The following is a 27,228-nucleotide window of genomic DNA, read 5'->3' as shown; positions in this document are numbered from 1 at the left end:
ATATATATATATATATATATGGACTTCCCTGGTGGCACAGTGGTTAAGAATCTGCCTGCCAATACAGGGGACACAGGTTCGATCCCTGGTCAGGGAAGATCCCACATGCCGCGGAGCAACTAAGCCCGTGCGCCACAACTGCTGAGCCTGCACTCCGGAGCAGGCTGAGCCACAGCAACTGAGCCCGCACGCCTGGAGCCCGTGCTCGTTAACAAGAGAAGCCACCGCGATGAGAAGCCCGCGCACCACAACTGAAGAGTAGCCCCTGCTCGCCGCAACTAGAGAAAAGCCTGCACGCAACAAGAAGACCCAAAACAGCCAAAACTAAATAAATAATTTTTTAAAAAAGAAAGATAAAAATATATATACATATAAAATTTTTAGGGCTACAACTCTTAGAGATATTTTCCATCTTTTCTGAGACTACTGTCTTCTATCATATTTACTTTTTTTAAAAAAAATAAAATTGGGATATAAAGAAACTTAATCTTTAGGTATAACAGTGTTCTTTAACCTATTCTTACCCTACTCTGTTTTAGTTTTGTTTTGTTTTTAAGGTAAGAGAGGTGCAAAGAAAGCCAAAACAAAAACAAAAAAACAGACCATGCTCTCCCCATCCAGAACACTATTACTGAATTTTTAAATAAAAATAACAAAACACATACAATTAGAAGATTTAAACAGTACAGGAAGGCACAAAATAAAGTGAGGTAAAAGCCTCCTCTAACCCCTCTCCTCAAAGTTTATAACTCAAACATTTCTTGTGATTATATTTAGAAAAGGAACCCCCATTTTAAACATATTTTCTGAGCCCCTGAAGCTAAAAGAAGAGATGTTCAGATCAGAGCCAAGATTCAGAAATCCATTGGTACTAATCTACTACTGCAAAAAAGGATGTAAAGTGCTTCAAGAGCATCACTGCCAAGGCCTAAAGGATTGAAGTCAATAATTCTCACACAATCATCTTGCCCCATGATGCCAGCAGACTAAAAGAAAGGCATTCCTGAAATTTTTAATTTCCTTTACTGCTCCAGGAAATGCACCAGAATCTTCAAAAGGATTCTTTCTCAAAGTGTTTCTTAGAACAATTTTAAGCATTATCCTCAAATCCTGTGGGAATATTTAATCCAACTCAAAATTTCAATAGGGTTTTTAAATCTGTGGCCATTTAATCACTTCCTTGCCTCAAAGATAAGAGCTAAGATTAAAATTCTTTTTTAAAGCAAGTGATGCAATCTTTGAAAAATATCAAAACATTTTAGAGCACAACGTGAACACACGGAATGATAACTTTCTATAGGATCATGAGATTAAATTTTTAAAATTAGAAACGGTTTATTAAAAGAGACAAGATTATAGATATTTTTCTCAATTTTGTTTTTTTTTTACCTCTTCATCCCATGTGAAATGATGAATAGAAACGTCATTTGGCTTTTGACAGAGTTTTATTTCTTGCTGAGTGTCCAGCTGTGGAGATGGGTCCCAGAAGTTGCGTTCACAGGCCTGCACAGTCCAGTCCAGGATATCCCAGATGATGAGCTCTCCAACATGGGAGCCAGTTACAAAACTCAAATCTAGGCAGAGTTCATAGATGTCTCATTATTGACCATTTACCTAAGCTAAACATAAAAATGAATGAACTGCCTAGTAGTATTGCTCTATAAAATCACAATGTTTAGAACAGTGAGGTAACTAGACAAGCCAAACAGGAAGATTATCAGAAATAGACTCAAGCTTACTTAGAAATTTAGTATGTGATAATGATTGCATTTCAATTCAGCGAAGAAAGAAATACCTCATGCTGGACTATTTGGTTAAGTATTTGGGGAATAAAAACAAAAGAACCTTACCTTGGATCATACACAGTGAAGAGAAGCTACACTTCTGTTTCTCCTTTACTCCCACACTCACCACATGCCTGACACCAGATGCGTGGGGTTTTCCCACACCAGGCAATTCTGCGACACCAGCTGAGTGTCCCTACAATTCAACTCAACTTTGACACTGTCTACCTGGAGATAGTGTCAGATCCCCCAAGTTAAGGACTCAGTCCTGCAAGACTTCTCCCACTTCAGATACTAACTGCAAATCCAGGTTGTTACCTGTGTTTCTGACCAACTGGCTATAAATCGAAGAGTCCCACATCCCCTCATCAGGTTCAGTTAATTTGCTAGAATGGCTCACAGAACTCAGGAAAAGTTTACTTACTTTATTATACAAGGATATGATAAAGGATACAGATGAACATCCAGATGGAGGAGATGCACAGGGCAAGGTATGTGGGAAGGATCGCAGAGCACGCATGCCCTCTCTGAGCATGCTGCTCTCCCAGCACCTCCACGTGTTTGGCAACTCAGAAGCTCTCTGAACCCCGTACAGTTGGGATTTTTATGGAAACTTCATCACATAGGCATGATCGATGACTAACTTCACGTCCAGCCCCTCTCCCCTCTCTGGAGAATTGCCGCGGGGGCGCGTGGCCAGTGGCCAAAAATTCTAAGCTTCTAATAATGGCTTGGTCTTTCTGGTGACCAGCCCCCATCCAGGAGCCCATCAAGAAAGAGTAGCCTCATTAGAACAAAAGACACTCCTATCACCCAGGAAATTCCAAGGAGCTCTGTCAGGAAATATTAGACCAAATGTTAGAACAAAAGATGTTCCTTGTGCTCTTATCTCTTGGGCAATTACAAGAGTTTTAAGGAACTCTGTGCCAGGAACTGGGGGCAACGACCAATATATATATTTTCTGTTATTTCACATATACCAAAATAAGTTTCAAACAGATTAAAACATTAAAGGTATTTAAAGAACTGAGGAAAATAAAGGTGAATGTTTTATGAATATGGAGTGCTAAAAGGCTTCTCAAGGAGACAGAGTGGAGGCTGGGGAAAGAGATATGAATAAACACCTGCTTAGCACAAAATCATACTTTTTTTTTTAAAGATTTTTTTGATGTGGACCATTTTTTAAGTTTTTATTGAATTTGTTACAAAATTGCTTCTGTTTTATGTTTTGGTTTTTTGGCCTCAAGGCATGTGGGTGGGATCTTAATCTCCCTGACCAGGGATCAAACCCACACCCCTTGCATTGGAAAGGGAAGTCTTAACCACTGGACCGCCAGGGAAGTCCCCCCAAATCATACATTTAAATGACAAAACTCTGGGAAAAGTCTGCAATTTAGATGTCGAAATAGGTTGATTATACTTGATACATAAGCACTTCTTAGAAATCACTAAGAACAAGATAAGCACTCCAGCAGAAAAATGGGCAAAGGACCTGAACTGGCAAAACAAGAAATACAAATGGCCAGTAAACATGTGAAAAGACGTTCAATTCCCTAATAATCAAAGACATCTAAAAGCAATGAGATACTATTTACTGACTTGCAAATCGGGAAAGATTATAAAACACGAAAGCACCCGATGCCGGCAAAAGCATAAGGAATCAGCACACTCACGTACTATTCATGCCCTAGTATAAACTGGTGTAATCTTTGCAATCCTTGGTAATATACATCAAAACCTTAAAAAGTTGTAAACCCGGATCTAACAATTCCACTTCTAGGAATTTATCCTGAGGAAAGTACATAAAAGACATATGTGACAAGGCTGTTACACATAGTATTAAAAATCTAAAGGTATCCTAAAACATCCAACTGGGGATCGAATAAATAAATAACATCCACGAAATGAAATAGTTATGCTGTTATTGAAAACTAAGTTGTAAAAGTATGTTATATTAATACAGAAATATATTCATGACATACTGTTACAAAAAGCACACCATATGTATACACATATACATACATATATACACCCAGAAAAACACTTAGAAGGATATGAACTGTACTTAATGCTGTATGGTAGGATGATTTTCATTTTCATTTTTACATTTTTATGTTTCTGTTTCCTCATATGTATTATTTGCACAATAACAAGTTTTTAAAACCTTTAATAAAAATGAAATTAGTGGGCCAACTAAGACAGTTGACAAATTATACATTTAATAGAAAATGTACAACTGCTGAGACTAAAAACTATCTTAAAGAAATGCAATTTATTTTAATTCCTTTATATTTAGGAGGAACAGAACAATGCACTGTGAGTCTAGAAACTCTAGTTTTAATTTTGGCTCTGCCTGTTACTAGCCATGTGGTTGGTCTTCAGAAAGTCATTTAATCTTTTTCTATCTTGGATTTCTCAGGCATTAAATGAAGATGATTGTAAAAATCAAATTAAATAATGTGTAGCCATTTTAAAAAGACATCAAATGTTATCTTTGAGTCCCTGGTATTATTTTGAGCCCCTGGTATTATTCCATATTAATGGTATTAAAACATCCAGTTACTTGTAATTTAGGAATACATGGATGAGTAATTATGATTTAATTATCCCATTTATCAAATAAACCAGCAGGACAGAAATCTCTAATAACTAGATGAACAATCTCATAGAAATAAAGAATTACCAGCAATCATACAGGTAAATATTATTTTGTCTTGGTTCCAAGTCCAATTTCTATATAGTTTATTAACAGACTCTATAGAATTCTCTCTGTGAAGAATTAAGTTCATTTCTCATCTGTGGAGAGAAACAGGCTCCTAGTTCTAATAGTGGGAACGTTAAGACAGTAGTCATCTTTCCATGACCTTCTTTTCCATCCCTTTCCCTCCTCTTTCCAATCTCACTCAAACTACAAAAGAACCAGAGACGGTAACAAGTGAAGATCCGTCTAGATTCCAATTCTGCATGCGTCATTATAATAGAGTTAACCTACTGAGACCACACAGCTGCCTGCTCTGATCTCCTCCAAGTGTCTGTAATTCATCTTTGTAATAGCAAAGTACCTGAGCCCAGTTAGAATTTTTCACTAAAAATAAAATGCTGGCACTGACCCGAGTCAGTATAGTTTGCTATGTAAATTATCCCAAACTAGTCATTCAAAATGTTTCACACCAAACAACCTCGATGTGTTTTATATATAGGGATGGATTTTCATCCTATGCAATTATCAAAAGTCACTTAGTATGAAAATCTCACCTGATACCTGTCTACCCATCCCTCAGAAGTACTAATACTTTGTGACTACCATACCATGCTGTCAGTACAAAACAAGAAAAGGAATAAAATAAAGAAGCAGCACCCAGAGCCTTTTGCCAGAAGAGATAAGCAAGGTTATCTTGTATGTCTGTCTTAGAAAATCTCTGCACAGGCATTCAGACCTCACTGGCAAACCTGGTATTCATTATCCACATTTGTAGGAGTTCTCTGTTGTACCATTCTAAGGTTGCCCTAGGGCCACCTCAATGAAAATGCACTTTTCCTGTGAGTTATAAACCCAGTAACTGGCCACATCTTTCATTGGTAATTGGTGGGGATAAAGAAGCAGGGCTGAAAGTGGAACTGGGACTTGTACAACATAATCATTTCAGGATTGCCAAAACCTGCAGCATGGCAGACGCGTCTATATAACGAGGTAAGACTGTCACAATATCATTCTCAAATTTTACCAGACTACTTGTCCATATGTGATTCTTAAATATGCTTTTGGCTTACTTATAGTCTGTAGTGTAATTTTATAATCATGGAATTTATAAACTAAAAAGCACTAGGGGTTTTCTGTAATTTTTATTAACAATTTTTTTTTTTGCTTTAGCTTTCCATTTTCCTTCCCTTAAAAAGCTAGCAAAGAAATACTTGAAGAAAGCTTTCTTGGTTAAACTGTTATAAGCTTCTCTGTACATCACACAGCAAAAGAAGTGCCATGAGGTTAAGGCTACCTCAGGAACATCCCATCACCTTCATTAAGGAAACATGCCAGGTCCTGGTACCAATGCTTCACTTCTAAAATGGGACAACTAGGCATGACCACTGTAATGGCCAAAACACTGCTGTGCTTTTCTCAACAGCTTTAGGGCCTTGGAGCTTCTCTGGCTCAGTGTCAGAGGGACTTCCAAATAAGAACCTGCCTTTTGTGCTGCCATCATGGCTAGAAGAAAAGGAGCCCCCAGAGAAAAATTAAGTGGTGCTCCTAATATTATTATTTCTAATAATATAGTCGTCAGAAAGACTTGCAGCTGGGTTGAACAAGCAAATGGCTATTGGAGAGGAAAATTTTGAAACTGGAAGGGACATTCTCACTGATGTATCTGAAAATGTGACTGAACAGCATACAAATGGAGACTACACTTAGTGCTGTCTGTTCCCCTTTCCCTCTGCCTCATGTTTCTACAAAGTATTGCTCAAAAACAGCCAACCCAGATCTCAGATCAGGGGGTGCAGTCCAGTCCCCTTACAACATCATATTCATGGCATCCTTACAGGACCCTCTTATAGTGTCCTCCAGACTATCAAACTGAAGCCACCCAGGAGTCCTCCCATCTGACCTCAGAACACAGATCACCCAGGAAAGCTCTGATGATATAAGGTGTCACTTTCTTTGAAAGTGAAGTAGCTAAATCCCAGGATTTGTGGTTTGTGATCCTATCCTGTCATCTGATGTCAGGTTCGGCTCACAGGAGCTAACTCATTAAAATCATTATAAAGCCAAATAGAAAGTCTGGCAGGACTTCCCCGGCAGTCCAGCGGTTAGGACTGTGTGCTTCCACTGCAGGGGGGGGGGCGGTTCAATCCCTGGTCGGGGAAAAAAAACCCCACGGGCCAAGCGGCCAAAAAGTAAAAAAAAAAAAAAAAAAAACAACCAACACACACATCCATGAGGAAGGGCAGATATGACCCATTTTCTGCAGACCTTTAGTTTGGTGTTATTCTCTGACTCTTCAATCATAATTACAACTGGCTTGAATCCAGCTCATTCTACTGTAAGTAGAGTGCTATATAATTTGTACTGTGTGATCTTCCAAAGAGAAACTAGCCAGGACCATTTGCCAAAAAAGTCAAAATGTTGGGCTTCCCTAGTGGCGCAGTGGTTGAGAGTCCGCCTGCCGATGCAGGGGACACGGGTTCATGCCCCGGTCCGGGAAGATCCCACATGCCGCGGGGCGGCTGGGCCTGTGAGCCATGGCCACTGAGCCTGTGTGTCCGGAGCCTGTGTTCCGCAATGGGAGAGGCCACAGCAGTGAGAGGCCCGCATACCACACACACACACAAAAAAGTCAAAATGCTACCAAGCATTAGTACTGATAGCCTACAACAATCATCCCACAGCTACCAAGCAGCACCTGAGGTAAGTATGCTCTCTCCTCTGTCATCCCTTTTCTCTGCCCAACTCTATTCTTCCCCTTGTGCCTAAATCTAAGACCTAACAATCTATGAAACTTGATGAATTCCACTGGTTTAAACCTCAGAAAATAAAAGACTGCCAATCCCTACTAATTAATAGCATTATTTTCATCATGGTAATTCCAGAATTCTAGAACAAAACAAGACTAAAGTTCAAAACAGGTTAAAAAGTTAAAAAATTTTTACATAATATCAACACGTACACAATGAGCTTACCATTGACATTAACCAGTGAGAGAATATTATCCTGGTGATCAAGGAGGCGCTTAACTTGAAGAATATCCCATCCTAGTGATCCCTCTGTGGGTGCTACCAGCCTGAAAATTACTAAATGAAAAGACAGATATAATTTTATTAAAATGGTCAAAGATTAAAGTTATATTTCTGCTCAAAAACTAGCATTTCATTAAGTGAGAAATACCTAAAATACTGAAAAACCCATCTCCAAAGACAGCCTTGTTCATACTACTTTAAAATATTTCTTTCAAATGCTTGAGATGTTTGAAATGATCTCCTAAAATCCCAAGTGAGTGTGTCCTCAGAGCTCTGTTCCTTTATTAAAACTCTTCTAAACCCACTACCAACCGTGAAGCCTCTGAACAAAAAAATGCAAAGTACAAAAGATAATGTGAAACTGCTCAGTGAGTCCCTAAATATAGTCTCTATAGACAAGTATTCACAAGGGTCACATATGTAATAACTTCGAGGAAATAAAACAAATATGAATTAGATCAGAAGATAAAAGAGAAGCAATAGGGCTTCCCTGGTGGCGCAGTGGTTGAGAGTCCGCCTGCCGATGCAGGGGACGCGGGCTCGTGACCCGGTCCGGGAAGATCCCACATGCCGCGGAGCAGCTGGGCCCGTGAGCCATGGCCGCTGAGCCTGCGCGTCTGGAGCCTGTGCTCCGCAACAGGAGAGGCCACAACAGTGAAAGGCCCGCGTACCACCAAAAAAAAAAAAAGAGAAGCAATAGTCAATTCTAAAAAAGGATTAATAGAAAAATCCTGGACTTCTGAACCAGGATGAGTACTCAGAGCTGATAGCCTTGCTTAGCTATTGATAATAAAAGCTTCAAAGTCACTGCAGCTAGTGCACACAGAAATTCTATTTCCTGTTGAGGGGAACCCTCACATTAGAAAAAGAGAAATTGGTATGGAACATTTAAAACCAAGTACATGGGCACAAGCTTAGTCTTAGAAATAGAAAAGATAGTACATTTAAAGGAATAAAACTTATTTTTATAAGGAAAAATGGCACAACATATTTATTTTATAAGACTAAGTAAAATGCAGAACCTCGTTTTAAAGAATATTTGTATTTTTTATAAATTATTTTCAGAATAAAACCAACTTTCATTTCTTCCTTTTTTTTAGCTAATATTCTAACTTCCATTGAGGCATTAGTGTTGCTTTTATTACTATTTCAATGAATTCACTAATTCATTCAATAAAAATCTCTTATTTTAGAAATTAGCCAGATCGAAGAGGACAATAAGTAGGAGGACAAGTCCAATACACGGTGACAACAGAAATGAAGGCATAGAGGTTGGGGAATCCCAAGCAATTCAGTGTTAACAAGCAAGTGATACAGGACTCAAAGGAAGCAGGAGGGAAATAATGGAGGGCATGATTTGATATGTTGAAAAATCTGGACTTGTAGGCTACTCGTGTCCTTACATGGGTCCCTAGGGCAAAGATTTCTTTCAGCTGGAGCAAAAATGAGAAAAAATAAGGACTACATAAGTTTTTTTTATAAAACTAAATGTATTCAATTTAAAGTCCTATTCTTTTTTTCTGAGATCATGTTCTTCATATTTTGTTGTTTAAAACTTATTTTTATAAAATCAGGGTGGTAAATGGTAGTTTGGTTTCTGGTTTGGGATTTTTAATGTTTTCACTAAACAAAATAAAAACTGGCAACTCTATGTTGATCTCCACAAGTTTGACCTTTTGTACTAATCAGAAATTTGAGAGTTCAGAAACAACTGATGTAGGCAATCGGAAGCCACTGAAGCTTTGAAGCTTGCATTTTTTTTTTAAATTAATTTTTACTGGAGTATAGTTGTTTTACAATGTTGTTTTAGTTTCTGCTATACAGCACAGTGAAACAACTATACGTATACATATATCCCCTCTTTTTTGGATTTCCTTCCCATTTAGGTCACCACAGTAGGTTCTCATTAGTTATCTACTTTATACATAGCATCAATAGTGTATATATTTCAATCCCAATCTCCCAATTCATCCCCCGCCCCCTGCTCCGTATACATACATCCATTCTCTACCTCTGTGTCTCTATTCCTGCTTTGCAAATAAGTGCATCTGTATCGTCTTGAAGCCTGTATTTTAGATAGATCCCTCTAGCATCTACTAGAAAATGTATCTGGGAAGCACTAAACTAGAGGAGAAGGCATTTGAGAAGCAGTAGAGGAAGGAAGACAAGTTAGGGGACTATCACAACAGAGCAGGCAAAAGAGGAGATGAGTACCTGAATAGAGCAACAGTACTGAGATGGAAAGAAGTGGATCAAAATATTTACAGCAGCCATCCTCAAAGTATGGTCCCACACCAGCAACCTCAGCACTACCAGAGAACCTGTTAGAACGCAGAAGCTCAGGCCCCACTCCAGAATTAGTGAATTAGGAACTCTGGGAGTAAGGCCCAGTAATCTGTGTTTTTAACAAGTCCTCAAGTCATTCTCACGCACACTAAAATGTAAGAACCACTGAGTTAGAGTAAAACCAGCAAAACACAAGTGATTGACACAGAAGAAAAAGGCAGGGAAAAGCTAGACGTCTTTCCAGGTCAATAAAGAACATGGGAAAACTGAATTTCTGCAAGGAAGGAAAAAGAAAAAAAAACTAAACACAGAATTATATCTTTAGAAATTACTTTATGAAAAGAAAGAATAAGCATAGGGTCTAGAAAATTACTTCTCAGACATGATTACACACAGAAAGTTCAGTTGAAGAAAGAGAAATGTGACTGCAAAGCAGTAGAGCCTGCAGACAACAGTTTATAAATGGTGAACAATTAACTCATGGCTCACTGGTATCTGCAAACATGCCAACTGATGGTCATAGCAAATCTCAAGGCTGGTCTCTAGAAGCAGCAGCACAAGTAATAGCAAATGCCCTCTGGGCTACAAAAATTCTTCAAGAAAAAAGCAGCTTTTAAGAAGTGTGCTTACTCTATCACTTCTCAGCACCCAAATTTCATCCATAAGGTAATGAACATAGAAGGTTTTTTTTTACTGCAGGCTCCTGTCAGTAAATGAGTTAGCCAACAGTCAACAGCTAAGAAAGTGTCCTTCAAACTGCATGTTTATAATCAGTTAATACATTCACAAAATTCCTGTTGCTATCCCTCCTTCTGCTGTCCCACTAGTCTGAGGGAAATGGCATAAACTCCCCCACAAGAAAATGGGCCCCATTCTGGCTTCCTGAGGCAAAACCTCCACAGTTCCTATCTTAGTGAACTCCCCAAATAATCCTCCTCCAACACTCCCAACTCAAGCTTTTAGTTTCCAGAATGTTGATAGTTGTTTTATGTGGCTAAAGTTTTTGCTAAGTAAGTGTGTGAGTGTGGATCAGCAACAGAGAGGACTGTGGAATGTAAATGGCCTTCTCTAGCATCAGAGGAATGGGGTTACCTTGCCCACTTGGCTATGTTAGACCAAGTGTGGTAAAAAACTGACCTAAGATCTTGAAAATGTCTTGGGTTCCACATCACTTCAACAATCCCAGGAGGCCAAGACTGGGACGGGAAAGATGTCCCTTGAATTAGTCTTTCTGAAATGTGTATACAAGGCTAGTTTAAAATTTTTAAAAAGAAGAAGAAATAAAAGAAAAAAAGAGTCATACTCACTCAGTTCTTTGCCAACTGCTGCCACAACACAGTTCTTAGGTATTTCAATCAAAGCACTGATCCCTTCACAAAAACATGTAAAACGAAGGTTAAATTATTTTCTTCATGGATTACATCAAAAACAAAAACATTCTCAGATTTATGTTGGTCATTCCTATAAAGGGGATGGTAACTATAAAGCACACACAATTTGCTACATCACACTTCCGTGCTTGCTTACATATGGAAAATGATTTTGTGAAAAGTAGGTGAGACCTCTGGAAGACATTATTGATTTAAGAGTAGGAAATGCTCTTTGAATATTTTTACTATTGTGGTGAACTTATTTACCAGGGAACCCTTAAGATAATCATCATCACCATTTACAAGATGGCTAGCTCAAATGAGATATAAAATTGGCATGCTCCTCAATGTAAATTTAAGAAGCCTGGGTGGGCTCCCTGGCAGTAAATGAGTGAGCCAACCGTCAACAGCTAGGAAAGTGTTCAAATAATATGTTTATAATCAATCAACACATTTACAAAACTCCTTCTATTACTAGAATAATCAGATTCAACATTCCATCACATTTCATTTATTAAGCATACAATTCTAAGTATCTTTTTATAGCTGAATCATGAAATGATTTTAGGGTAACCATAACTTCTATAAGATATGTTACGTTACTTTCTATAAAATATGTTACATTACTTCTGTCAGCAAAAAATATTCATGTATTAGATTTAGAACCACCACATGTGTTGGCAAAAAACCCTGTTTATTAAAAGTTCACTTCTCCATTATAAAATATATGTAATTTTATATATATGTAATTTATAACATATACACAAATTTGGAAAGTATTCTACTCATTTACTTTACCTTCCCACTTGGGGAGTATTTCTGGCCAAAATCTTTTCTCCACATACTGTTTTAACAGTATGTTTCTATTTTCCCATGTTTAAGACGGGGGGATGATGGTGTGGTGGAGGAGAAAGGGGAGGAGGAGTGGTACAAGAAGTAGAAGAGATAGGAGAGCAGGGGAAGGGGTAGCAGAGGAGAATTCCAGATGCAGAAAACAGCTTGTTTAAAAAAATGTTTATTAAATTATTTATGAAATAAAAATACTAGAAACTCATTAATCCAGAAGTAGCAACTTAATACACAGAATCACAGAACATATTGCTGGAAAGGGCATGGATGTCCTGTTTTCTAGTCCAAGCCTCCTTCCATTGCATCAGACTGACTAAGATTATCTTTGCTTATTTCCAAATACGTAATAACTGTTCTAAAAGCCCTGCCAGTCCATAAATCAAGCAAGGCTTACTGAAAGGAGCTTTATAAGATAAGGGTCTAAGAGTACTGCTAAATCCAAATCATGAAAAGCTCACCAATGGCAACCTAAGGCCTTTTCAAAGCTTTCTAACTGATTTCCTCAAAGATTTCTGCTATATCTTGAAACACTGATAAACAGGGCAAACTGTGACTACTTAATGTACAGTACTCAAAGATAACTCGTAACAGGAATGGGGACTGCAATAATAGGTGGTTATTTCCATTAACATACAAAAGGTGTTTTTAGCCCTGATTTCAATATTTCACAACATAATTACTAATAATTCATGAAATAAAAATTCACAGATACCCACAGGCTAGTATAAGAAATAGGAAGGAAAATGTATATGTAAATAAAGAGATATAACTCATGATAATAGTAAACACGAAAATACACTCTAGATTCAAACAAGATTACTAGTGATTGAACACTGAATTGAGAAGTTAAACTGTAAATCCTAGTAAGGTATGGATTTAGTTTTGCTAAGACATCATATTATTTTTCTGGTATTTTATAATACCCATGTGGAGATAAACTAGTTCCAATAATGCAGTGTAAATGAAGTTTAATAACAAAGGCATACCTTGGAGATATTTCAGGTTTGGTTCCTGACCACCAAAATCAAGCAATTCTCACAATAAAGCAAGTCACACAAATTTTTTGGTTTCCCAGTGCACATAAAAGTTATGTTTACACTATACTGTCATCTATTAAATGTGCAAAAGTATTATGTCTAGAAGACAATGTACATATTAGTACCTTAATTTAAAAATACTTCATTGCTAAAACAATACTAACCACTGTCTGAGCCTTCAGCCAATCATAATCTTTTTGCTGGTGGAGGGTTTGAAATATTTCAAGAATTACCAAAATGTGACAGAAACACAAAGTGAACAAATGCTGTTGGAAAAATGGTGCCAATAGACTTGCATGACTCAGAGCTGTCACAAACATTCAATTTGTAAAAAAGGCAGTATCTACAAAGCCCAATAAAGCGAAGTGCAATAAAACAGGGTATGCCTGTATTCTTTCTAGGATGTCCATGGGTTCATTTCACTACTTTTAGAAACAAAAATAATAGTGTATCACATGACTTCAAGGTTACTGTCATTTAAATTTACTCATTTATACTTAAATATTTTTACTCTGAATAAATTTTTATTTTTTAAGTTCCTTGATATCAATATAAGTCAAAACTGATTTTTCTTCTATTAAAACCAAAAGTATATGTCAACAGAATTCTGAGAAAATAGAATTTTATTAGGAAGTTTGCACGTGAGTGAAGTTTCTTTAGTAAAACCAACTGTAAAATGAGGTCATCCTTAGGAATCTATTCAAAGTCTGATGACCCTACAAATAAAGAAAGAAAATGCTATTGTAAAGTCATAAAGATCTGCTTCCAGGTGTCAACATGCTCATCAAACTCAGTTTAAGACATGGCCCAGAAGCATATATGAAAGGGTTTTTCTTGATCACTTTTGAGAAATTCTGTTAGAAAGGAAGGGGAAGCCAAAGGAAGGGGGATCTTTTCCTTCCAACTTGAGATGGAAATGTATTTTACACAACCCTTAACCTGAATTGGAGAAATACGGCTACATCTTATATTCAGAATTAAAAAGAAAATCTATATTTCCTTTGTATTCATGGAAAGTCTCTTTGAAGATTCACTGTGTCTTTTTAGAGTCTATCATGGTTCACAATTACCTTGATTTGTTTTTACCTGTATCAGAAAGGTGACTAGTCTTACACAGGAGATCTAATTTTCGGTTCCACACACAGAGGTCATTCCCACCAGAAAGCCAAACATCTAGTCTCTGAAGAAGAGCTAAACACTGCAAAATTCATGTGAAATAGTTATCAGTTTAGAAATTCAAGCATTCATCGGTGGTTTTAAAATATGTCCACAAGTTGATACCCTTTCCCTTCAAGAGGTGGAGCTTGATTCTCTTCCCCTTGAATGTGGGCTCTGCTAAGTCACTGGCTTCCAATGAACAGAATGAGGCAGAAGGAATGGTGTGTGACTTAAAGGACTAAGTCATAAAAGACATGGTGGCTACCTCCTTGCTCTCTCAGATCACTCACTCTACAGTTCTGAAAACACACAAGCAGCCGCATGGAGAAGGATCCATCTTTTTTTTTTTTTTTTTTAATTGTGGCTGGCATCTTTTTTTTACCCTCAAGGAAGTGAGGCAAGGAAGTGAGGCCTCTGGACACCAACCAACACTAACTCACCTAGCATCTGACCCCCTAACACCTCCAACCCCAGTCACCTGAAGGTGACAGCAACCTCAGGAGAGACACTGAGACAGAACCATCCAGCTAAACTGCTCTCTATTCCTGACCACCAACACTGAGATATTGTTTTAAACAACTAACTTTTGAGGTAATTTGTTACTCAGTAATAGACAACTAATACACAAGCTTAACGTAAACTGCTTTTTAAATAAAACTGAAAATATGACCTTAGTTTTTATGTATCTTTCAAATTCAAACCTCCTAATTCTTGACTCAGGAAATTATTTCAAGGTTGGTAGAAGTCCTTTACCTTTAACAGTACTTTAAAGTCCACACCTTTCATAGTTCTCTCCCCACCCACTAACTCTGAGTGAACACAAGGGCAAGAGAGAATATGTATTAAAAAATAAAAAGGAAAAGGTTCTGGTAATCTTCCCTGGGCTGAGGATGGGGTTGCTTTTTAAACTGCTGGAATAAAAAGGGTTAAAAATAATCAGTGCAGTTTGTACTTCAAGACGTCCTACTGTGTCTAATCTCTGATTTTTTAATATCAGTACTATATTCCTTTTCATTGCCAAATAATATTCCACTGTATGGTTATACACATTTTATCCATTCATCAGTTCATTGACATTTAAGTTGTTTCCACCATTAGGCTAGTATGAGTAATGTTGTTATGAACATTCATGTACATGTTTTTGTGTGGACATTTTTATTTCTCTTGGGAATACCTAGGAGTGAGATTGCTGGGTCAAATGACTCTATTTAACATTTTGATGAACTATCAAACTATTTACCAAGGTGGCTGTACCATTTTACAGTCCCTCCAACAATGTAAGAGGGTTCTAATTTCTCCACATCTTTACCAATATTTGTTATTATCTGTCTTTTAGATATTAACCACCTAGTGCATGTGAAATAGTGTCACATTATGTTTTGAACTGCATTTCTCTAATGACTAATATGTTGAGCTTCTTTTCATGTGCTTATTGGCCATTTGCTCACCTTCTTCAGAGAAATGTCTTTCAAATTCTTTGTTTTTAATTGGGTTGTCTTTTTTATTGTTAATTTGTAAAAGCTCTTTTTATATAATCAAGATACAAGTTCCTTATCAGATATATGATTTGCAAGTATTTTCTCCCATCCTATTGGTTGTCTTTTCACTTTCTTCATGGTATCCTTTGAGGTATAAAAGCTTTTCATTTTGATGAAGTCCAATTTATCATTTTTTTCTTTTGTTGCTATACTTTTGCTATCACATCTAGGACACAAAGGCGACACTTTGTATCACCCGAGGACACAAAGATTTACTCATATTCCTTCTAAGAGTTTTATAGTTTCAGCTCTTATATCTTGGTCTTTGACCCATTTTGAACTAATTTTTGGTTACAGCATGAGGTAGGGATCCAATTTCATTATTTTGTATGTAGATATCTAGATCCAGTATTAGTTGCTGAAGAGACTATTCTTTCTCTTATTGGAGGGTCTTGACACCCTTGTCAAAAATCTATTGACCACATATGTGAGGTTTTATTTCTGGACTCTCAGTTCTATTCCACTGATCTGTACATCTACCTTTATGCCAGTACCACTGTCTTGATTACTATAGCTTTGTAGTAAATTTTGAAATTTGTAAGTTTCAATCTTGAAACTTTGTTCTTTCTTTTCACAACTGTTTTAGCTATTATGGGGTCCCTTTACTTCTACATGAATTTTAGGATCAGCTTGTCAATTTCTGAGGGGAAAAAAGCCTGCTGAGATTCTGTCCAGTGTTGATCATTTGGGTAACGTTGCAATCTTAACAATATTAAATCTGATCCATGAATTTCTTTCCATTTATTCATATTTTCATTAGTGTCTTTCAACAATGTTTTGTAGTTTTTGGTATACAAGTCTCATAGCTCTTCTTTAAATTTATTTCTATTTTATTTTTTGGATGCTATTGCAAATAAATTTTCTTTATTTCTGGAATGCTCATTGCTAGTTTAAAGAAATACAGTTAATTTTTTGTATATTGAGATTGTATCCTGAAATCTTGCTATATCCGTTTATTAGTTCTAATAGTTTTGTTATGGATTTAAGATTATCTATATAGAAGAGCATGTCACTTGTGAATAGAAACAGTTTTATTTCTTCATTTCTAATATGGATGCTTTTTTAAAATTAAATTTATTGATTTATTTATATCTATTTTTGGCTGCGTTGGGTCTTCGGGGCTGCGCGCAGGCTTTCTCTAGTTGTGGCAAGTGGGGGCTACTCTGTTGCCGTGCACGGGCTTCTCCTTGCAGTGGCTTCTCTTGTTGTGGAGCACAGGCTCTAAGCACGCGGGCTTCAGTAACTGTGGCACTTGGGCTCAGTAGTTGTGGCTTGCAGGCTCTAGAGCACGGGCTCAGTAGTTGTGGCCCACGGGCTTAGTTGCTCTGCGGCATGTGGGATCTTCCCGGACTAGGGATCGAACCCATGTCCCCTACATTGGCAGGCAGATTCTTAACCACTGCACCACCAGGGAAGCCCCTATGGATGATTTTTATTTCATTTTTATTGTCTAACTGCCCTGGGTCAGAACCTTCAGTGCAATGTTGAAGAGAAATGCCAAATGCAGACATCCTTGTCTTGTTCCTGAACTCAGGAGGAAAGTATTCAGTCAGTCTTTCACCATTAATATGATGTTAGGTGCTGTGTTTCCCTAGATACCCTTTATCAGGTTGAGGAGGCTCTCGTCTACTGCTAGTCTGTTGAGTATTTTATCATGAGAGGATGTTGGAGTCTGTCAAATGCTTTCTCTGCATCTATTGAGATGATCATGTTTTCCATCCTTTATTCTTACCATGTATGGTATATTACATTGATTGATTTTTCAGATGTTAAACTAAACTCATATTCCTAGGATAAATCTCACTTGATGATGGTACATAATCCTTATTATATATTGTTGGATTTGGTTTGCTAGTGTTTTGTTGAGGATACTATACTGCTTTTGTTACTTAACATCTTATCATTAGCATTTTCCAAAAGCTATGTGTTCTTCTGAAACCATTTTTAGCATATATGTCTACCATAATTTAACTATTTTCCTATAAGACATTTAGGATACTGTCAATCATCCATTTATAAAATATATTTGTAATATATATTTCTGTTCATAAATCGCTGCCCAAGCTTTTATCATTTCTTTAAAGAGTTTTCTAGGAGTAGAATCACTGGGTCAATTCATATAATAATTTTTTAAGATTCATTCATAAAGCCAACTGCCTTCCAGGAAGATCATTTTGATTACACTCTCAATGACAATAAAAATGCCAATTTCAGCACCTCCTTGCTAATATCATCTCTTATAAAGAAACTTTACTAGTTCAAAAAATAAATAATAGTATTTCGTATATTTATTAAGGATCTGAAATTCTCTGATAAACTATCAGTTCAAGAACAATTGAACCACTGAACTAAAATGAATGAAATGCTGTATTTAACGATTTTTTTTAATGCGAAACAGGATCACAGTGGGAATAAACACAACTATCTAGCTGATTAACAGTACAGTAAAACCCCTTTAAGAAGTACTTTCAAGGGAAAGGAGGCTGCTCATTAAAAAAGAAAGAGGAAGTCCTTTCACCATACCGAAATAAGATACTTTTTTTTTTGCGGTACGCGGGCCTCTCACTGCTGTGGCCTCTCCCGTTACGGAGCAAAGGCTTCCCGAACCGGGGCGCAAACCCGCGACCCCTGCATCGGCAGGCGGACTCTCAACCACTGTGCCACCAGGGAAGCCCCGAAATAAGATACTTTTTATTGACCAGTTCATGAAACAGCTCACCAAAGGAATTTCCCCCAAATACACTAAATTTTTTCTCCTTCCCTGTTCCTTCAATGCATATATTTTCATCTGAATCCTAATTACCTCAGTCAAATAAGCAAGACTATTTTTTGAGGGATTTAATAGGAGCATCTTTTCACATAAAGCGTAGAGATTTTGATCAGGTCAATATTTTATTGACTTCAAAGACAGTCCATTGTAAAACTGGATACCAGTATATAGTAAATGTCACTTTCTTCCCCAGAAACTTTTCTAAATTGATAATCAGAATAGCATAGTAGCATAAGATGGCTACCAGAGATGCTGCCTTTTAGGGAAAAAAATGAAATACTTTGACTATTGGCACAGTGATTTTTTTTTTACATTGAAAGTGTTAGCTCCAATACAGAGATCAGTAATCTTCAAAGCAAATGAGGAAACACTATTTCAGTTTACTAGTATCTTTCCCCAAACTTGTTGACATTATTGAAAAACAGTGTACTTTCTGAGAACATTTAAGGTAATTTCTTCTACAGAAATCAATGTAGCCAAGTCTTATCCAAGTTTGTTTCTCCAACATGTAGCAGAGTTCCTATCAAGTAATAAGCTCCGATTAATATTTGTTTATAAAATGAATGAACCTAACAGTAGCAGCCAATTAGCCACAAAAGATTTTGTTCTGGAACTAAGTAATTGCTATATCTTACCCTTATCATTTTATGGAAGATAGATGGTGAGGGACAAATAACTCCATGTTTTAGTTCAAAGCTAAAACAAACAAACAAAAAAGAGACTAGCTATTGCTGTAGTCACTTTGAAAGTAATATCTCTTCCTAGAATTACCTACTAAAAACATACTAGGTACTACTACATTTTTCCTTATCTTACTATAGAGATTCACCTCTTGCTCTAATTTAAAATTCAAAATTCTAGCATTTAATATATATACTCCCCAAAATCTAGTGTTAGAAGAATCAAATGACTGTGTATGTGTGGAAGAAATAATTTTTGAAACCTACAAAAGTAATTTCAGCTAAATCATTAAACAATTTTTTCTGAAACAAAAAGATTATTACCGTAAAGTATCTGATTAAGATTTTACCTTAAAAAAAAAAAAAATTTTACCTTTACAGTAGACTGGAAGCATGACACTTTCTGAACTTGTCTGCCAGTATCACAGTCCCATACCTAAATTTATGTTAAGAAATAATTTCTCAGCATAATTTTTAAACCTTAATTATAATTTTTCTAATAAATCACAAATATTACACATTTACATAGAAAATATATAAAGCATGAAATATTTCATGTTTATACTACCACAAAAATCAATTCATCAACTTAGCATAGCAGACTTATAATGTAAAATAAGTCTGAGGTAAATTTTACTATCAAACCATTTGAAAATACCAACAGAATGAATGGTCTGAATACTGAATGTTTACAGGCATTAAATATTGCAACTATATAAAATTTAAGTTTTATTCTCCAAAACAATCTACCGTAATCTAATAAACATTGAACATAAAATATTTATACTAAAAACTATCACATCCATTAATTAACATTTACTGAAAGCTCCTTCAGTGTGCCTGGCATCATTTACTACTGTTATCTTGATTGAAAGAAGACAGTAACAGTGTATTCCTATTAACTATATACATATTTAAAATAATTACAGGACCTCTCATAAAATGTCCAAGGTTAGTTTGACTTAAGGAGCATAATGATTTTCAAATTTTTCATACCATTTCCTATGGTAAGATATACATTTTATATCATGTCTGAGAACACATTTACATACAAATAAATATGTACATATATATGGATTCTTAAGACCATCACTTGACAAAGAAATAAAGTCTACCCTCAGCATTTAATTAATGAAGTTAGTTAACAGCAGAGACCCAAGCAGGGTAAATTTAGAATTCATATGAATAAAAGAAACTGCCAACAAAACAACCTGAAATTATTTTTAACAAAAAACGTCATTCAGCGAAGGAAATAACTCTATACTATCATTTACAGTTAAAGTTTATACTGATATTGTCCCAGCTACTCACGTCTGTACTGTAATAGTAATTTTAATAATTGGCTCTAAATAGTATCATAGTACCTTAGGAACAGTCTAATAAAAAGTATTTGATATTCTATTTTTGCAGAGATTATACTGATGCTGAAAACAAACCCAAAAAAGAGACCTTTAGTCCATAAAATAACACTTGCCTCAACAGAGCAACAGTAGTAAAGCTACTCTGACCTAAACATATGAGTGCATATTATGCCCCTGTTTATGCAATATTGTAATCACCATAAAATATCATTTATCTCCACTTAAACCTTTTCTTCAAATTCTTTCACCTATTGGCACTCTGTCTAGAAATCACTTCAGCTGATGAGCTCATTTAAAGTGTGTCTTGGTTCTACAGAAGCCTAAGAAACACCTATACCTTTGGACTTACTCCAAAACTTACTTCAGTAATGCTTGAAGCTATTTAAAGAGAATTCTCAGATAAGCATAGACTTTTTAAAGCTAATCTATGATACCTTAAAAAAAAAAGTAATGAAAGATTAGCTATCCATAGCATTTAGCTATGGCTTTCACAGACCCAATTCCACAAACAAATATAAAAGGGCTAAATTTATTTAAGAAAAATTTATTTATTTAAGAAAAATATTTTATGAAAGCAGTATTACATAGTGATTCAGAGCTCTGACTCTGCAGTCAGTCTGTTGCCTTCTGCCCTATACTGGCTGCATGACCTTGGGCAAGTTACTTAACCTCTCTGTGCCTTTCTTTTCTTATTTATAAATGAAAATAATAGAAATACTTACTATAAGGATTAAATGGGTTAATAAATGTAAAATAGAACAATGCCTGGTACATATAAGCAATTTATAACACTTTACTATGGCTACTACATCTTAAATTTTCAATTGAAAGTATGGGGAGGAAAGATCATTTACATTTTTTAATTGTTTGAAAATACTAAATATGGGGCTTCCTGGTGGTGCAGTGGTTAAGAATCCGCCTGCCAATGCAGGAGACACGGATTCAATCACTGGTCCAGGAAGATTCCACATGCCGTGGAGCAACTAAGCCCGTGTGCCACTACTGAGCCTGCGCTCTAGAGCCCATGAGCCACAACTACTGAAGCCCACGCGCCTAGAGCCCATGCTCCGCAACAAGAGAAGCCACAGCAATGAGAAGTCCACGCACCGCAACAAAGAGTAGCCTCCGCTCACCGCAACTAGAGAAAGCCCGTGCGCAGCAACAAAGACCCAATGCAACCAAAAATAAATTAAATAATTTTTTTAAAAAAAGGCAAAGGAAACATAAATATTAAAAACAAAGGATCTGCCTGCCAATGCAGGGGACATGGGTTTGATCCCTGGTCTGGGAAAATCTCACATGCCGCAGAGCAGCTAAGCCTGTGTGCCACAACTACTGAGCCTGTGTGCTGCAACTACTGAAGCCCATGCACCTACAGCCCGTCCTCCACAGCAAGAGAAGCCACCGCAATGAGAAGCCCATGCACCACAACAAAGAGTAGCCCCTGCTCACCACAACTAGAGAAAGCCTGCATGCGGCAATGAAGACCCAACTCAGCCAAAAATAAAAATAAAATAAAATACTACATATATTAAATGCTGAGCAGATGGTAATTCACTTTTCTGCCAGATTTATATCCTCAAAAAGTTCTTATGGGTTGGGGCCATTAAGTTTCTTTTGCTGTACAATGAACAGAAAAAAAAATGTGAATTATTCTCCAGTTCAACTCATCTTTGTTTCTCTAAATTGAAAAGCAATCTGAGATGAAAAATATTTTTAAGCCCACATTCTCCCATTTCCTGTTTTATGTAATTTGATATAATAGTAACTCTGAGAAAAACAGCTTTAGTTATGAAGTTTCCAACAACAATAAGCCTTAACTTGCAATTTCCAGTCTAATACTTTTCAGACGCCTAATACTTTTAAGTGTCTTATGAAGGCTAGAACAAAATCATTTTTGCTAAAACAGAATGTACAGACAGACCCCAAGAGGATAAAGACTAATAACATATGTACTGGTCCCTTGGATCACCATAGCTATGCCACTTGGTTCTATAAGGATATAATAACTGTTCTGTCAGCAGAGGCTGTCAAGATCAGTTGATTTTTTTCTTCACAAGCTTCCAAAGAAGGAAATGTAATAATAGCTGTTATCTTTTGAGTGTGTCCATTGAGTTCCAAAAGTTTTTCTCCTGTCTGAAATATCAATAAAATGTTAATAGTACTTCATATTTCATAACTTAAAATAATCTTAAATGACAACATTAAGAAAAATCACCAGGTAGAAAATATATACATTCCATCTGAAATTACTTAGATTTTATAATTTAACTTTAAACAATCAAACAGTATCTAAACATTAGGTGCTAAGAGAGTAGCTATAACTAATTTTAATTATTTTCTAATAGAAAATACTAATTTTTAGCAGATTGTTACAGGAAGTTTAAAAGAGTATTCTTTCCATATGGTTTTAAGATTATAACTGTAAATTAAGCATAAAAATATCTGTAACTTAATCAGCAGGAAAAAAATAAGGAGTCTTCATTATGCAAGCATCTGTTATCTAAGTCTTCACAGTTATAACGCTGTGGAAGAAAATAAAAGTCAGCATAACAGTAACAACAATTGGATATATATATCCAGTAAGGTATCAACCACTCGTAAAGTCAGTATGGACTCTACTTCTCTCTAACATCAACAGCTATTCCCATCCATCCAATGTCTTCATCTATCAGTTTCTCACTGATTTCCCAAGTAGTAAACATACAGAAATGCAATGTAAGTATAAGATAAATTGCAAATCTCTCCAAGGTTGCAGGATTTCATGATGCACGTGATGAACATAATGTTAAAAAAACTGCTTTAATCACAGGCAAAGCCACCGAAAAATGAGGATCTTGACTGAGTCAGACCAGATAACAATCCAAACAAGGGAAAGAAGATAAACGCTTCAAAAGAGAATAATTTGAGAATCCAAGGATAAGAAGAGAAGTCCTAGAGAAATTTGGTAAAGCCTTAAATATTTTTGAAAAAATAAACCTTTTATTATATTACTATTATAGTCAAACATGATAAGAATGCTATATTATGCTATCAAACGATTCTGACAGAAAAATTGTCTTCCACAAAAGTCAACATCTGATTCATTTTCAGAATCAGTGCATAGTTGCTGATAAATTTTGTTTAATTAAGATTAAAACTTTTATTTTCATAACCTAGCATTTGTTTATCGGAAAAAATATTAAATAAAAAAACTCTATTATGGAACATTGGTCCTCATTTTAAATGCATTCATCCTAAGCAGCCCTTTCGAGCATTAACTAGTCTCAACCTACTGATATGCAGGTGTATCTCCAGATAATGTTTATGAATGCATACTCAACTATACAGTCATGTCTTTATTACACAATCCACATAGCAACAATACACACCTGGGCATTCCACACAACTACAAGTCCATCATCACCAGCAGATGCAAATCTGGTTAGAGAAAAAAGGTCAAGAAAAAAAAAAATCACTGATGACATTTAAGTGCTAAGATTACAAAGATATCATCAGACCTTATTAATAGTATTTCGACTTACTAATATCAATACAGATTAAGTTCTTTAAGCTAATTTAACAAATATTTACAGAATACCTTCTAAGTTTTGTGCCAGGTACTGAGAATCCAAAGATAAGTAAGACCATTCAGAAAGTTAAAATGAATAAACTGCTAGACTAAGAATAAGGGAGATCAATGATCTTTAAAGTCCTTCCTTGCTTTAAAATCATGATTAAACCCTGACTTAAGTGACATGAAACCAAGCTGAGGAAAAGCTACAGTGACAGGAAATGATATTCTAGGAGTGGAACAAAGGAATCATGTCCTTAGATTCCTTACTTTCTAGGTAAAGATATTTAGATATTTTAACTCTACTATTTAAAGCCAGTTTCTCTCCTTTGCTCCCCTCAGCTCTGTGGTCTTTCCACATAAATACTGTGTTCTTTGGTTTGGAAGGTTTGGTTTTTGTTTTGTTTTGTTTTTTTCAGCGAAAATTCTTGAAATGAAAAGAGGTAAAGGTAAGTTTGCTTCATGGCAAGAGAAAAGAGCTGTGATGAACTAAATTATAGCTTCTCTCCCCTCTTTACCACCCATTCACTACATGTCAAGGAACAATCATCTATATTTTGTAGAGTAGAAGATAACCATGACACAAACACTATCAAGAAAAATCACTTGTACAGGATTATTCATCCATAGTGCCTGTATTATAATAAAATCAAACACTATTCTCAAGCAGTGTCCCAACACAGTGGTGTACAGCAATCACGTTGTAAGCATGTCAAGTAATTTGTTATTAATAATGTAGTACACAAGTTTGTAAATGATTTTTTTTAACTGGAGTATATAGTTGCTTTACAATGTTTATTAGCTTCTGCAGTACAGCAAAGTGAATCAGTTAAACATATATCCACTCTTCTTTACATTCCCTTCCCATTTAGGTCACTGCAGAGCTGTAAGTCATTCTTTAAGGAATCAAAATCAATTCAGTTGTTCCCATAATATCACTTTCATTCACTTGAATTCAAGGTTTGCTTTTCTGAATAGGAGAGAAAGAAGTGGTATTGTAGAGAGCCAGCTATGAACTGCATGCAGTTATGGTTAACAACCACTAATAAATGGTACTCTGTTAGCAGCTATGGCATTTAGAAAACGTGTTACTTCCTTGCAAGACTGTTAGTGTGTTTTCACAAAAATCTGGGCATGCCTTGAACAGCTTCATTAAAGTTATCATTGTTAAGCCTTATGTGTGTCATTAGGAGAAAAGCAGAGAAGTGATACATTAGGATACAAGAATTACTTTGTTCCTTAGAGTATGTGTTCTATTGAATTTTACCCTATAGATATCCATATAATCTCACTACTTCAGTCATGTAACACTTTCCTTAACACTCCAAACTGAGCTTCAAGTTCAAATTTCTCATGCTCAGTTTCAAAGCCTCACACATAGCTATTGTCTTCACTGGCTCTGACAATTCCCATACCCAGCACTCGTTTCAAAATCCTTTGCTTACATTTTCTACTGCATGAGCTAAGAGATTATCCAGGAGATGGGAAACTGGCCTAATACAGTCTGACAAAGTCCGTTAGTAATTTTTTAATAAAGAGCTACGTATCTTTTTAACAGAAAGGACCTTTAAAACGTCTTAGTTAACTAGACAGAAATCATATAAAGAATTATTTTAAAATCCATACCTAACATTTATTTTCAAAATGAAATATAAAAGATATAGAGACTAAAAAGAAAACAATCATTTTATATTTTAAAATGTAATTTCTTATGCTTAATTACATAGATTTTCTGAATCAAAACACTAAACAATGCCTTGAGTATCAAAAATAGTCACTGGATGTAAATCTTTAATAGCTTATGTTTCTAGGCCTATTGATTTCTTTTTATTTGTATCATGATGGTGGGCAGGGCAGAACTCAAGGTCTTAAGATTTCTTTGGTATAAAACATCAATTTCTATTGATTCTTGAAACTCTTATAATTGCTTTTCTCCCTTTTAGAAGAGTGCAGGTTTAAAATACATACTTTTTTCTAACCCTGATTGTTAACTTCTCATTATTGTTTTATCATGTCTGAATCTCATGACTTCACAATGAGAGATGACTGAACAGTTGAGAGTTTAGAAATGAGATACAGAGCATTTCACCTCAAACTTTAATTCAATCAGTGGTGAACAAAAGTTAAATCTAAACAACGCTCAATAGTGATGCATGAAATCACAGCCCTTTTTGTTTTTAATTGTTCAGAGGTCAATTACCCAGTGTGTATATTATTCAAGCTTTTCAATTCTCATATATTCTATTGTTTGGGGTTTTGTTTTTTTTTTTGCCATTCCAGTATTTCTTATTACCTGCTCTAAAGAGGAAACATGAAGCTTTAAAATGTAAACCAGTATGACTTTGCTACATATTAGTACCAATCATAAACTAACTAATAAAAGGGTGGGAGATCATTTGCAAATTATCCATTCTCCTAGGATGAATAACTGAAAACTAGCAGCACTATATCAGTTTATCTTAACCAGTTTATCCTCATCAGTCAAGCACACACTCCAACCATCTCCAAATTTTTAGAAATGAAAATTCAACTCAAGAATCCCTAACAGTAAGATATACTGTAATTGATTAAAAGAAGTAATGAACCATAAAAAAGAAGGAATTAAGATATTAATAAGGTTTAATCTAGTGAATGGAAGGAAGAATAGTGGCTATACTGTCATATAATAATATACAAAAAAAACTTTTAAACACTCTAAATTAATAGAATCCAAAGATTCAAATCTAAAGATAAGATTTTAAGAGAAATCCTTCTTTACTGATTAACACAAAATGTAGTGAGATTTCATGTCATGTGTCAGGGAACTGCCAAGATCAATTACATGTTGTTCTTGCTTCAAGATCTTAAAACTTAGTGATTGTTTAGAAATGTACTATATTTCATCAAATATAAGACATACTATTATTTTATGTACTATTAAGGAAAAAATGATGTCAATTATTAATGAAAGACACCATCAATTATATGATGTATCCAAATTTTAAGATGTTACAATAGGAAAATATAAGCTTTTTATAATCAATGAATTTTAGTAATTGTATTTATTGATCTTTCTAATATGGCACTTTCTAGTCCAACAAATTTCTGATTATGTCTAGCAGGTTTAAAGGAC

General features: G+C 35.6%; 1 protein-coding gene across 3 annotated transcripts in view; it reads right to left on the bottom strand.

Annotated features, from left to right (window-relative positions):
* The window catches only part of WDR41 (WD repeat domain 41), a 44,990-nt gene that overhangs the window by 7,359 nt on the left and 10,403 nt on the right, over positions 1 to 27,228 (bottom strand). For all 3 annotated transcript variants that reach the window (XM_027100783.1, XM_027100784.1, XM_027100782.1), the window contains exons 3-9: positions 23,935 to 23,983; positions 22,568 to 22,699; positions 19,576 to 19,638; positions 14,143 to 14,254; positions 11,108 to 11,170; positions 7,458 to 7,568; positions 1,390 to 1,574 (exon numbers count right to left, since the gene is read on the bottom strand). In XM_027100783.1, the coding sequence (XP_026956584.1) occupies positions 1,390 to 1,574; positions 7,458 to 7,568; positions 11,108 to 11,170; positions 14,143 to 14,254; positions 19,576 to 19,638; positions 22,568 to 22,699; positions 23,935 to 23,983 (715 nt within the window). The remainder of the gene's footprint in view (positions 1 to 1,389; positions 1,575 to 7,457; positions 7,569 to 11,107; positions 11,171 to 14,142; positions 14,255 to 19,575; positions 19,639 to 22,567; positions 22,700 to 23,934; positions 23,984 to 27,228) is intronic.

The sequence above is a fragment of the Aethalodelphis obliquidens genome, unplaced genomic scaffold (genome assembly GCF_003676395.1).
Source record: "Aethalodelphis obliquidens isolate GAN/ISIS:26980383/991018 unplaced genomic scaffold, ASM367639v1 scaffold4, whole genome shotgun sequence".
Taxonomy (NCBI): Eukaryota; Metazoa; Chordata; class Mammalia; order Artiodactyla; family Delphinidae; genus Aethalodelphis; species Aethalodelphis obliquidens.
This window is presented reverse-complemented; position numbering and strand designations above follow the sequence as displayed.